Consider the following 13,671-nt stretch of genomic DNA (forward strand, 5'->3'; position numbering starts at 1 on the left):
TGGGCCCTGCGTTCGAATCCTGCCCGGCCCGAAGCAGTCTGACGGCGCTGCCGGAATCCTCAATAAACGGCCGGGCCCGCGCCAATGGCTCCTCTGCCGCCGCCTTGTGTTCCTTGCGCGCCGGGATGCGGGGGGCTGGCGGGCCTCGGCGTGGGCCAGGAAAGGGCGCTGCGGCCTTCTGCGCCTGGCCTTGACAGCGACGAGCCCTTTTCTCTTCCGCGGGTGGGCAGCTGCCGCCCCCCGGGCCCTGCGCGATCCAGCTGAGCGGCGGGGGCGGGGCCTCGGCTGGGGGCGGGGCGGGCGGAGAGCTGTCCCAGCGGCACAGAAGGCGAAGGCGCTCCTGGGGAGGGCACTAGCCCCCCGCCGCCTCCCCCCTTCCGGAGAGAGCCCAGCGGGGGCCTGGGCGGAGGGCAGGGGAGGGGAGGGGTCCTGGGCGGAGGGAGCGCTCTGCAAGCCCCCGAAGGGCAGCCGCTGCCAGGAGCACAGGTGAGGCGGGGAGGCACCGTGCCCCCTTCCTACCGGCAGCGTCGGGGAGAGGAGGGCAGCGCCCCCTCGGGAGGAACCCGCCCCTCCCGCGCCCTGCTTCGGACACCCGGAGGGAGGCAGGGAAATGCTGCTGGAGCCAGCCAGCCAGGGGAAGGGCGCCTTCGGTGCAGCCAGAAGAGGGGGGATGGCCACAAGGACACGCAGCTTCAACAGGGCATGGAGGAGGCCACCAGCCCAGCTCACCCGAGGGGAACTGCCGCCTTCAGAGGCACTACAGTCCTGAAGCTCAGAGCCAGGAGGCAACATGAGGCCTCGGCCTCTCTGCCCTGTTGTTGGCGCTCCAGAGGAACTGGCTGGCCACTGTGTGAGACAGGAGGCTGGACCTGATGGACCCTCTCTGGTCTGATGCAGCAGGGCTCTTCTGAGGTTCTTCTCAGGGGAAGGCCTCGGCCTCTGTGCCCTGTTGCAGGTCCTCCAGAGGAACTGGCTGGCCACTGTGTGAGACAGAAGGCTGGACTAGATGGACGCTCCCTGGTCTGACCCAGCAGGGCTCTTCTGATGTTCTTCTCAGGGGAAGGCCTCGGCCTCTCTGCCCTGTTGTTGGCCCTCCAGAGAAACTGGGTGGCCCCTGTGTGAGGCAGGAGGCTGGACTAGATGGACCCTCCCTGGTCTGACCCAGCAGGGCTCTTCTGGTGTTCTTTTCAGGGGAAGGCCTCTCTGCCCTGTTGTTGTCCCTCCAGAGGAACTGGTCGGCCACTGTGTGAGACAGGAGGCTGGATTAGATGGACCCTCCCTGGTCTGACCCAGCAGGGCTCTTCTGATGTTCTTCTCAGGGGAAGGCCTCGGCCTCTCTGCCCTGTTGTTGGCCCTCCAGAGGAACTGGTTGGCCTCCATGTGAGACAGGAGGCTGGACTAGATGGACCCTGAATGGGCTTATCCAGCAGGGCTCTTCTGAGGTTCTTCTCAGGGGAAGGCCTCAGCCTCTCTGCCCTGTTGTTGGCCCTCCAGAGGAACTGGGTGGCCACTGTGTGAGACAGGAGGCTGGACTAGATGGACGCTCCCTGGTCTGACCCAGCAGGGCTCTTCTGATGTTCTTCTCAGGGGAAGGCCTCGGCCTCTCTGCCCTGTTGGTGGCCCTCCAGAGGAACTGGCTGGCCACTGTGTGAGACAGGAGGCTGGACTAGATGGACCCTCCCTGGTCTCACTAAGCAGGGCTCTTCTGGTGTTCTTTTCAGGGGAAGGCCTCTCTGCCCTGTTGTTGGCCCTCCAGAGGAACTGGTCGGCCCCTGTGTGAGACAGGAGGCTGGATTAGATGGACCCTCCCTGGTCTGACCCAGCAGGGCTCTTCTGATGTTCTTCTCAGGGGAAGGCCTCGGCCTCTCTGCCCTGTTGTTGGCCCTCCAGAGGAACTGGCTGGCCACTGTGTGAGACAGGAGGCTGGATTAGATGGACCCTCCCTGGTCTGACCCAGCAGGGCTCTTCTGATGTTCTTCTCAGGGGAAGGCCTCGGCCTCTCTGCCCTGTTGTTGGCCCTCCAGAGGAACTGGCTGGCCACTGTGTGAGACAGGAGGCTGGATTAGATGGACCCTCCCTGGTCTGACCCAGCAGGGCTCTTCTGATGTTCTTCTCAGGGGAAGGCCTCGGCCTCTCTGCCCTGTTGTTAGCCTTCCAGAGGAACTGGTCGGCCCCTGTGTGAGACAGGAGGCTGGATTAGATGGACCCTCCCTGGTCTGATCCAGCAGGGCTCTTCTGATGTTCTTCTCAGGGGAAGGCCTCGGCCTCTCTGCCCTGTTGTTAGCCTTCTAGAGGAACTGGTCGGCCACTGTGTGAGCAGGTCCATAGGTCCTGGGGGTCCTGGGGGTTCAGCCCCACCAATCAAACCCTTGCCTGCTTTCTGGCCCCTGCAATCAGTCCCCGCAGGTGGGTGGGTGGGGGCCCTCTCCGCCCTCAGTGGAGGGTGAGGCTGGGACTCTGTCTTCTGCTCCAGAACTCTCTCTTCCCTCTCCCTTTGCCCAGCCATGTCCCCCCCCCCCCTTCTTCCCCAGCCAGGGCGGGTTTGTGAGCATGGCCCCCTCCCCATGCAGAGGCATGCTGGCTCACTGCCCTTTGCAAAACACAGATGAAAACCAAACCGAGTCGCTGAGGTTTTGCAGAAAAGCCTCCCCTCAGTTCCAAATGAACCAGAGTTGCCGCGCATCTTACAATGGCCTCGCTTGGTATTAGAGACGAGCCCCTTGAAAGATGAACAGAACTTGGGTCGAGGCTGGAGAGCGGGCTCGGCATCCTTATGGCTTCCTCACGAGCAGGCGTCGGGGCACCGGGGGCGACGGGCTTCTGGGGGGTGCAGCCCCTGCCGGCTCCCCCCACAATTGGCAACCGGGCTCTGGGTGTGAGGCAGGAGGCGGCCGGAGGAGAGGGACCCCCTTCCGTGCTCTGGCCCAGCAGCCGGGGCTCTTCCCACGCGGACGGGGCGGGGGGACTGGAGGCTGCCCAGCGCAGCGAGGCAAACCAGGGGAGGAGGCTCCACGAACTCTCGGCAGGGGAAGGAAACGGGCCGCGGAGGAGGCAATTGCGACACTGCGGGGGGGGGGGGGGCGGCCCAAGGGACGCCCAGAGGACACTCCCCGGGACCCCAGCGCTTGCAGGAGTCGGGGAGGGGCTGAGGGGGCTGTAGGATCCCGGCTGGCAGAGGGATGCCCAGTAGGATGGGGGAGGGGTCGCCCTTCTGCCCCCTCCGGGAACTACCACCCCCCCCGCCTCCCCCGCCCATGGCCCCCAGGTGGAGAGCGGTCCTGGGCCAAGGACGCCAGTTCAGGGCTGAGGAGGCTGCGGGCAGGGCAGGGCGGGGCGAGGGTGGTGGTGGGGGGGCTCTGTTGGCAGCTGGCCCCTCCACTGGGGAGCAGGTCCCGGCGTCTCCCCCCCCCCCCCGCCTCCCGACACAGCTGGGCAGGACCCGCCGGCAGCCCAAGAAGAGCAGGCGCCCCCTGCGGGAACCCGGAGGGCGAGCGAGCGGCGAGGGGGGGCATCCGGGGTAGGTTCGGGGAGTTTCCTCTCCCCCCCCCTCGAGGGTATAAAAGCCCCGCGTTGGCGGCGGGGCGGGCCAGAACGAGGCGGTGTCCAGCGGCGTCTTGCTCCCCGGGGTGAGTGGCGGGGTGGGGGGAGGCTGTTGCCCCCGGGGGGCTCCGACTCCCTCTCCTGTTGTTGCCCCCCAGCCGGGAGCCTCCTGGGGCGGGAAACTGGAGGCCCGCTTGACCCCAAAAGCGCTTCCAAGGGGCGCCGCCGCCGCCGCTGGGGGGGGGGGGGAGACGGGAGTGGGTGGGCTGGGGAGGGAGGACGGCAGCGGCCACGTGGGAGGGCCCGGCTCTCTCTGCCCACCTGCCCGGCCGCGGAGGAGGGGATGCGGGCTGCCTGTCGCCCGCCTCGCTGCCCCCCACGGACGACGGTTCCCTGCCCAAAGTAGGAGGCGCGCCCCGGGCGGGAGAGACTGAGTGAGGGCTCCCTCCTCCCGGAATGCCCCGGAGCCACGGCGGCCCCCTCTCCCTGGGCCCCGGGGGTGGCGGCAGGGCTGGGGGGAGGTGCCTGGGGGGTTCAGGCCCAGCAGCAGCCGGGGCGGAGGGAGGGGGCTGGGGAGCAGGCTTCTCCTTGCCGAGCTGGGGGCGTTCCAGTTGTGCGCTCCTGCATCACTTGGTTTGCTCTGGGGCCCTCCGACCGTCCGTCCGTCCGTCCGTCCGTCGGACCGTCCGTCCTTCCTGACCGAAGAGAAGAATGTGAACGACTGGGAGGCAACTCAGCGCAGCGCAGCTCTGCGGGAACGGAGAGGGAGGGAAGGAGAAGTCGCCTCCAAAAGGGGAAGGAGAGGAGGGGAGAGGCTCTTGGGAAAGAAGAGGCTCTCGGGCAGGCCCCATCCGCACCTCGCGCGCTTCCACCCGCCAGCCCGGACCTGCGTGTTGCGCTCTGCCTGTCTCTCTCGCTCTGAGACGGGCCAGGGAGACCCGAGCGAGTTCTTCCCGTCGCGGCCCTTTGAAGTCAAAGGCAGCTTTGATCTGACCCCCAGAAGTGGGCCCGGGAATTCCACCCCCCCCCATTGCACGCCTTCTTCTTCTTCCCCCCCTCCCTCCCGGTCTGGCGGGACTCGCCTGAGAAAGGAGCCCGTCTCGCGTGCGGCCCGGCAGGGGGGGCGCTATGGTCCTGTCCCCCCACCCCGGAGTCTGCGAGCCGGGCCCCTGCCTGCCTGCCTGCCTGCGGGGGTGGGGGGCTGAGAGGCCGGGCCTGACTCCTGGCCAAAGGCGCCCTTCTTCTTCAGCCGGGCCGGCTGGCCTGCCGCGGGGGGAGGGGCGGGGGGCAGGAAAACTGCCGAGAGTTGCAGAGCAAGCCGCCCCCCCGAAAGAGGCCTCAGGAAAGACAAGCCTGTGGGAAGGAAGAAGCAAGTGGCCAAACGATCAACCTGAAGTGTGAGGAAGTGGGCTTCCAGAGCACCCGGAAGCTTCCGTTCTGAATAAAACTCTGCTGGTCTTAGAGGTGCCCCTTGACTCCTGTTTTGTTCTACTGCTTCAGACCAGCACGGCTGCCCACTTGGATCGATCAACCATATCAGCATCAATGCCACTTTTCGGGGGCTTTTCGAATTTCCTCCTAAAGACTCCAGTCTCGCCCCGCGCAGAAATCTCCCCGAATTGCTTGGGAGTGGGAGGGTTCCAGTCAAAGACTTCTGTGCTTAGCACGTTAATGCATTTATAAACGACAAATAGCAGTTATCCCTTATGCTAAATTGCTTTTATCTGAAACGTATGACTGTCCTATAGATAAATGATCGGTTCTTAACTATTGATGAGACAAGCAAACATCTACAGCTAAGAATGCATCTAGTGTGTGCTCCTTCTCTTTCCTAAGCAAGGGCAGAAGGCCAAGTTTAGCTCTTGATCTCTATTAGAAGCCAGCAAGTCCCATATTGCTCTCACTGTTTTGCCCATTAAGTGCCAAAGTTAAAAAAAGAAGCCTGTTGCAACCAGTTGGCCAAGAGCTGAACCCGGTATTGGTTCATAAGGGCAGGGAAACAAGCCTGGCGGGAAGCCGGGACCCCAGTGCTGCTTTGGGGGAGGGAGGGGAGGGGGGGGAGGGGGAGATCTGGGTGCCCTTGGGGCTACCCACTCCCTGCCAGCCTGAGGCGTTGGGGGTCAGTGGGGAAGGAAGGGCCAGGAATCAAACATGTCCTGGAGTGGAAGGAGCTCTGCCATGAACCCCTGAGGCTGAAGCAGCAGAAGATATTGGAGTTATATCCCGCCCTCCACTCCGAAGAGTCTCAGAGCGGCTCACAATCTCCTTTCCCTTCCTCCCCCACAACAGACACCCTGTGAGGTAGATGAAGATATTGGATTTATATCCCGCCCTCCACTCCGAAGAGTCTCAGAGCGGCTTACAATCTCCTTTATCTTCCTCCCCCACAACAGACACCCTGTGAGGTGGGTGGGGCTGAGAGGGCTCTCACAGCAGCTGCCCTTTCAGGGACAACCTCTGCCAGAGCTATGGCTGACCCAAGGCCATTCCAGGAGATGCAAGTGGAGGAGCAGGGAATCAAACCCAGTTCTCCCAGATAAGAGAGCTATGGCTGACCCAAGGCCATTCCAGCAGCTGCAAGTGGAGGAGTGGGGAATCCAACCCGGTTCTCCCAGATAAGAGAGCTCTGGCTGACCCAAGGCCATTCCAGCAGCTGCAAGTGGAGGAGTGGGGAATCCAACCCGGTTCTCCCAGATAAGAGAGCTCTGGCTGACCCAAGGCCATTCCAGCAGCTGCAAGTGGAGGAGTGGGGAATCCAACCCGGTTCTCCCAGATAAGAGAGCTCTGGCTGACCCAAGGCCATTCCAGCAGCTGCAAGAGGAGGAGTGGGGAATCCAACCCGGTTCTCCCAGATAAGAGAGCTCTGGCTGACCCAAGGCCATTCCAGCAGCTGCAAGTGGAGGAGTGGGGAATCCAACCCGGTTCTCCCAGAGAAGAGAGCTCTGGCTGACCCAAGGCCCTTCCAGCAGGTGCAAGTGGAGGAGTGGGGAATCCAACCCGGTTCTCCCAGAGAAGAGAGCTCTGGCTGACCCAAGGCCCTTCCAGCAGGTGCAAGTGGAGGAGTGGGGAATCCAACCCGGTTCTCCCAGAGAAGAGAGCTATGGCTGACCCAAGGCCATTCCAGCAGGTGCAAGTGGAGGAGTGGGGAATCAAACCCGGTTCTCCCAGATAAGAGAGCTATGACTGACCCAAAGCCATTCCAGCAGCTGCAAGTGGAGGAGTGGGGAATCCAACCCGGTTCTCCCAGAGAAGAGAGCTCTGGCTGACCCAAGGCCCTTCCAGCAGGTGCAAGTGGAGGAGTGGGGAATCCAACCCGGTTCTCCCAGAGAAGAGAGCTCTGGCTGACCCAAGGCCCTTCCAGCAGGTGCAAGTGGAGGAGTGGGGAATCCAACCCGGTTCTCCCAGAGAAGAGAGCTCTGGCTGACCCAAGGCCCTTCCAGCAGGTGCAAGTGGAGGAGTGGGGAATCCAACCCGGTTCTCCCAGAGAAGAGAGCTCTGGCTGACCCAAGGCCCTTCCAGCAGGTGCAAGTGGAGGAGTGGGGAATCCAACCCGGTTCTCCCAGAGAAGAGAGCTCTGGCTGACCCAAGGCCCTTCCAGCAGGTGCAAGTGGAGGAGTGGGGAATCCAACCCGGTTCTCCCAGAGAAGAGAGCTCTGGCTGACCCAAGGCCCTTCCAGCAGGTGCAAGTGGAGGAGTGGGGAATCCAACCCGGTTCTCCCAGAGAAGAGAGCTCTGGCTGACCCAAGGCCCTTCCAGCAGGTGCAAGTGGAGGAGTGGGGAATCCAACCCGGTTCTCCCAGATAAGAGCGCTCTGGCTGACCCAAGGCCCTTCCAGCAGGTGCAAGTGGAGGAGTGGGGAATCCAACCCGGTTCTCCCAGATAAGAGAGCTCTGGCTGACCCAAGGCTATTCCAGCAGCTGCAAGCGGAGGAGTGGGGAATCAAACCCGGTTCTCCCAGGTAAGAGAGCTCTGGCTGACCCAAGGCCATTCCAGCAGCTGCAAGTGGAGGAGGGGGGAATCAGTTCTCCCAGATAAGAGAGCTCTGGCTGACCCACGGCCATTCCAGCAGGTGCAAGTGGCGGAGTGGGGAATCAAACCCGGTTCTCCCAGATAAGAGAGCTATGGCTGACCCAAGGCCATTCCAGCAGCTGCAAGTGGAGGAGTGGGGAATCAAAGAAGAAGACGACTGCAGATTTATACCCCGCCCTTCTCTCTGAATCAGAGACTCAGAGTGGCTCACAATCTCCTATATCTTCTCCTCCCACAACAGACACCCTGTGAGGTGGGTGGGGCTGAGAGGGCTCTCCCAGCAGCTGCCCTTTCAAGGACAACCTCTGCCAGGGCTATGGCTGACCCAAGGCCCTTCCAGCAGGTGCAAGTGGAGGAGTGGGGAATCAAACCCGGTTCTCCCAGATAAGAGAGCTCTGGCTGCCCCAAGGCCATTCCAGCAGCTGCAAGTGGAGGAGTGGGGAATCCAACCCGGTTCTCCCAGAGAAGAGAGCTCTGGCTGCCCCAAGGCCATTCCAGCAGCTGCAAATGGAGGAGTGGGGAATCCAACCCGGTTCTCCCAGAGAAGAGAGCTCTGGCTGACCCAAGGCCATTCCAGCAGCTGCAAGTGGAGGAGTGGGGAATCAAACCCGGTTCTCCCAGATAAGAGAGCTCTGGCTGACCCAAGGCCATTCCAGCAGCTGCAAGTGGAGGAGTGGGGAATCCAACCCGGTTCTCCCAGAGAAGAGAGCTCTGGCTGACCCAAGGCCATTCCAGCAGCTGCAAGTGGAGGAGTGGGGAATCAAACTCGGTTCTCCCAGATAAGAGAGCTCTGGCTGACCCAAGGCCATTCCAGCAGCTGCAAGTGGAGGAGTGGGGAATCCAACCCGGTTCTCCCAGATAAGAGTCCGCACACTTAACCACTACACCAAAGTGGCTCTCCACACCAAACTGGCAGGCGGAGTCCAGCAGGGGCCCCTCAGTGAAGACCCACCAAGTTGGCTTCCAGGGTTGCAGCAGCAGCAGCGGCACATGACTCCGCAGAAGCGCCTGCACACAAAGGGTTACACTCAGAAGGAAACTGTGTTGGTCTTAGAGGTGCCCCCCCCACTCTGTGGATCAGCTGTGAAATGGACACCAGGTTTGGGCCTTGCCTACCCCCTACCCTTCCTGGACATAAAAGGCAGGGATCACACCTGGCGTGAAGACTGAACACGCTCACCTTCCATATCTGTCCATCTGCAGCATTACAGGAGCATTTGGCAAACAGAAGAAGAAGAAGACAACGACCACATATTTATACTCCGCCATTCTCTCTGAACCAGAGTCTCAGAGCGGCTCACAATCTCCTATCTCTTCTTCCCCCACAACAGACACCCTGTGAGGTGGGTGAGGCTGAGAGGGCTCTCCCAGAAGCTATCCTTTCAAGGACAACTCCTGCTGACCCAAGGCCATTCCCACAACCGCAACTGGAGGAGTGAGGAAGCAAACCCAGTTCTCCCAGAACAGCCCACACAATTAACCACTACACCAAACTGGTTCTCCACCAAACTGTATGGCAAGACCATTAGGCAGGGGCTCTAGGGCCTGTTTCTATCCTCTCCCAGCATGCCCTGTTTCTCCCCATCCCTCCCAACCTTGCAGAGAGGAGGGAGGGAGAGAGAGGGGGAGAGAGGAGGGAGAGAAAGAGGGGAGAGAGAGGGAGGGAGAGAGGCAGAGAGCGACACACAGAGAAAGAGAGAAACAGAGAGAGACAGAGAAACAGAGTGTGAGAGAGACAGAGAGAGCGAGAGAGACACACAGAGAGAAACAGAGAGAGCGAAACAGAGAGACACACAAAAAGAGACATAGAGAGGGAGACAGAGAGAAACAGAGAGAGACAGAGAAACAGAGTGAGAAACAGAGGCAGAGAGAGAGAGAGAAAGAGAGAAACAGATACAGACAGAGAGACAGAGAAACAGAGAGAGACATAGACAGACACAGAGAGAAAGATGGAGAGAAAGACAGAGAGAGAAACAGAGAGACAGAGACACACACAGAGAGACAGAGAGACAGAGAGAGACACACAGAGAGAAACACAGAGAGAGACGCACAGGGAAACAGAGAGAGAGTGAAAGAGATAGAGACAGAGTGAGAGAGGAAAGAGAGAGACAGACAGATAGAGACAGAGAGAGTGAGTGAGACAAAGGCAGAGAGAGAGAGACAGAGAGGCACACAGAGAGAAAGAGAGACAGACAGAGAGAAACAGATTCAGAGAGAGAGAAAAACAGAGAGACACAGAGAAAGAGAAAGACAGAGACATAGAAAGAAACAGAGAGAGAGACACAGAGCGAGAGATGGAGAGAGAGAGAGAAAAACAGAGAGAGAGAGGCAGAGAGAAACAAAGAGAGAAACAGAGAGACATAGAAAGGAACAGAGAGAGAGAGAAAGATGGAGAGAGAGACAGACAGAGTGAGAGAGAAACAGAAAGATACAGAGAGAGAGAGACAGAGAGAGAGAAAACCAGAGAGAGAGAGACAGAGAGAGAGACACACACACACACACACAGAAACAGAGACAGAGAGAGACACACACACACACACAGAAACAGAGAGAGAGAGAGAGAGAGAGAGGGAGGGAGAGAGACAGAGACAGAGAGACAGACAGGGAGAGTGAGAGAGGCAAAGACAGAGAGAGAGGCAGAGAAAGAGACACACACACACAGAGGCAAAGACACACACACACACACAAAGACTGAGAGAGACAGAGAGACAGAGATCGAGAGAGACAGAGGGAGAGAGACAGAGAGAGAGAGAGAGGCAGAGAGAGAGACACACGCACACACAGACCAAGATAGACAGAGAGAGAGGGAGAGAGAAAGGAAGGGAGGGAGACAGACAGATGGAGACAGAGAGAGAGGCAGAGACACACACACACAGAGACCGAGAGAGACAGAGAGAGAGAAGAAGAAGAAGAAGAAGATATTGGATTTATACCCCGCCCTCCACTCCGAAGAGTCTCAGAGCGGCTCACAATCTCCTTTACCTTCCTCCCCCACAACAGTCACCCTGTGAGGTGGGTGGGGCTGGAGAGGGCTCTCACAGCAGCTGCCCTTTCAAGGACAACCTCTGCCAGAGGTATGGCTGACCCAAGGCCATGCTAGCAGGTGCAAGTGGAGGAGTGGGGAATCAAACCCGGTTCTCCCAGATAAGAGTCCACACACTTAACCACTACACCAAACCGGCTCTCCAGACCGAGAGAGACAGAGAGAGAGAGACAGGGAGAGAGAGAGAGACAGAGGGAGGGAGACAGACAGATGGAGACAGAGAGAGAGGCAGAAAGACACACACACACACACACACAGACCGAGAGAGACAGAGAGAGAGACCGAGAGAGACAGAGGGAGAGAGAGAGAAAGGGAGGGAGGGAGACAGACAGATGGAGACAGAGAGAGAGAGGCAGAGAGAGAGACACACACACACAGACTGAGAGAGACAGAAAGAGAGACAGAGAGAGACAGAGGGAGAGAGAGAGACAGAGGGAGAGAGAGACAGAGGGAGGGAGACAGAGAGATGGAGACAGAGAGAGAGGCAGAGAGAGAGACACACACACACAGACTGAGAGAGACAGAGAGAGGGACCGAGAGAGACAGAGGGAGAGAGAGAGAGAGACAGAGGGAGGGAAACAGACAGATGGAGACAGAGAGAGAGAGAGGGAGGGAAACAGACAGATGGAGACAGAGAGAGAGAGGCAGAGAGAGAGACACACACACAGACCGAGAGAGACAGAGGGAGATAGAGACAGAGGGAGGGAGACAGACAGATGGAGACAGAGAGAGAGGCAGAGAGAGACACACACACACACAGACCAAGAGAGACCGAGAGAGACAGAGGGAGGGAAACAGACAGATGGAGACAGAGAGAGAGAGGCAGAGACACACACACACACAGACCAAGAGAGACAGAGGGAGAGAGAGACAGAGGGAGGGAGACAGACAGATGGAGACAGAGAGAGAGGCAGAGAGAGAGCTGTGACTGCTGCTGCTCTGACGGCTTCTCCTGCTTTCTCTTTTCCAGAAGTCAGCACTGCTCAGGAATGGATGAGCCCAGCGAGTCCAGTGCCGACTATTATGAGTACCCCAACTTCACGGCCCCCGTCTTCCCCGAGAGGGAAGCTCTGGCCCACTGGAGCCCCGTGGTCTGGGTGGCCCTGCCGCTCTACGCCCTGATCTCCCTGCTGGGCATTCTGGGCAACGGGGCGGTCATCTTCGTGGTGGGCTTCCAGATGCGGCACACGGTGAACACCATCTGGTTCCTCAACCTCTCTGTGGCTGACTTGCTCTGCTGCGTGGCCTTGCCCTTCCTGGCGGAGTCGCTGGCCTCTGACTACAGCTGGAAGCTGGGGGGCTTCGCCTGCAAGTTCCTCCCCTCCCTCATCATCTTGAACATGTTTGCCAGCGTCTTGCTGCTGGCGGTCATCAGTGTGGACCGCTGTGCCTTGGTGGTCAAGCCGGTGTGGTGCCAGAACCACCGCTCCAAGCTGCTGGCCGTGGCCCTGTGTGCCATAGCCTGGGCACTGGCTGTGCTTCTCACCTTGCCCACTTTCCTGGTCAGGAGAACCAGTCACGACTTCTCATCAGGCAAGACGATGTGTGGGCTCAACTACTCCCTCCTGGATGAGGGGAACCCCCATGCGGCTGAGGTCTCCGTGGCCAGCATGCGCTTCCTGTGCGCCTTCCTCGTTCCCCTGGTGGTCATCAGCGTCTGCTATGGACTCTTGCTGTGCCGGGTGCGCAGCAGCCGCTTCATGCGCTCCCAGAAGACCCTGGCCGTGGTGCTGGTGGTCATTGTGGGCTTCTTTGTCTGCTGGGCCCCCTACCACGTGGTGGGGATGATCATGGCCTCGCAGCCCCCCCACAGCCACCTCCTGGAGGCTCTGAAAGCGGTCGACCCACTCGTTGTGGGCCTGGCCTACCTCAACAGCTGCATGAACCCCGTCATCTACGTCATCGCCGGGCAAGACTTCCGGACCAAGGTCAGGCTGTCGCTGCACGCCATTCTGCGCAACGTCTTGAGTGAGGAGGCCACGCTGGCCACTGCCACAGAGCAGGGCCGTGGACAGGCCACCTGCACCACCGAGGACCGCAGCACCAGCACAACTGTGTGACTGCAGCTGCAGCACCTCCCCCCCACCCCCCCAGGCTCCTGAGGGGGATGGATCACCTTCTGGACCATGCCTGGAGCCTTCCATGGTTGCAGCTGTGGGTCCCCCCTCTGTTCTGGGACAGGGAGAAGCCCCCAGTGCTCTGGGTCTGGCCCACGCCTCCTGACTCCATCTCTGCTCTCTGCCGGGGTCTTTGCAGCAAAGGCTCTCTGACCAGCTTCTGCAGCAGGTCTCCACCTCCTTCCCCTGGGAATGTTAGCAATGGTGCCAAGAGGGTTTGGGAACACCTATGATGCTGGGTGGGTGGTGCAATGTGCATCTCTGGGGTGTGCCCCAAGCGAGACTGGTGTTGGAGCCATCTTGCCTCACCACCAACGCGGGAGGGGACAGGCCAGCTGGCCCCCATGAAGATCTGTGGAGTGTTGTGTGGCCCCACGGCTTGCTGAGGAAGATGCAGAGATAAGAACATCAGAGAAGCCCTGTTGGATCAGGCCAGTGGCCCCTCCAGTCCAACACTCTGTGTCACATAAGAACATCAGAGAAGCCCTGTTGGATCAGGCCAATGGCCCATCCAGTCCAACACTCTGTGTCACATAAGAACATCAGAGAAGCCCTGTTGGATCAGGCCAATGGCCCACCCAGTCCAACACTCTGTGTCACATAAGAACATCAGAGAAGCCCTGTTGGATCAGGCCAATGGCCCACCCAGTCCAACACTCTGTGTCACATAAGAACATCAGAGAAGCCCTGTTGGATCAGGCCAGTGGCCCATCCAGTCCAAAACTCTGTGTCACATAAGAACATCAGAGAAGCCCTGTTGGATCAGGCCAGTGGCCCATCCAGTCCAAAACTCTGTGTCACAGAAGAACATAAGAGAAGCCATGTTGGATCAGGCCAGTGGCCCATTCAGTCCAACACTCTGTGTCACATAAGAACATAAGAAAAGCCATGTTGGATCAGGCCAGTGGCCCCTCCAGTCCAACACTCTGTGTCACAGAAGAA

At 59.8% G+C, this 13,671-nt stretch overlaps 1 protein-coding gene across 1 annotated transcript; it reads left to right on the plus strand.

The window, feature by feature from the left end:
* The first annotated feature begins 84 nt into the window (after positions 1 to 84).
* Positions 85 to 12,672, plus strand: C5AR1 (complement C5a receptor 1). The gene is made up of 3 exons (XM_060257816.1): positions 85 to 222; positions 3,429 to 3,517; positions 11,583 to 12,672. The coding sequence occupies exons 1-3, from the start codon at positions 85 to 87 to the stop codon at positions 12,670 to 12,672; spliced, it is 1,317 nt and encodes a 438-aa protein (XP_060113799.1).
* The last annotated feature ends 999 nt before the right edge of the window (positions 12,673 to 13,671 follow it).

This window comes from Heteronotia binoei, chromosome 17, assembly GCF_032191835.1.
Source record: "Heteronotia binoei isolate CCM8104 ecotype False Entrance Well chromosome 17, APGP_CSIRO_Hbin_v1, whole genome shotgun sequence".
NCBI lineage: Eukaryota > Metazoa > Chordata > Lepidosauria > Squamata > Gekkonidae > Heteronotia > Heteronotia binoei.

Coding starts and splice junctions, on each gene's coding strand:
- C5AR1 (XM_060257816.1), top strand. CDS start 85: ATGGCTCCTCTGCCGCCGCCTTGTGTTCCTTGCGCGCCGGGATGCGGG. Junction 223..3,428: donor AGCCCTTTTCTCTTCCGCGG/GTGGGCAGCTGC, acceptor CTCCCGACACAG/CTGGGCAGGACCCGCCGGCA. Junction 3,518..11,582: donor GGCGAGGGGGGGCATCCGGG/GTAGGTTCGGGG, acceptor TCTCTTTTCCAG/AAGTCAGCACTGCTCAGGAA.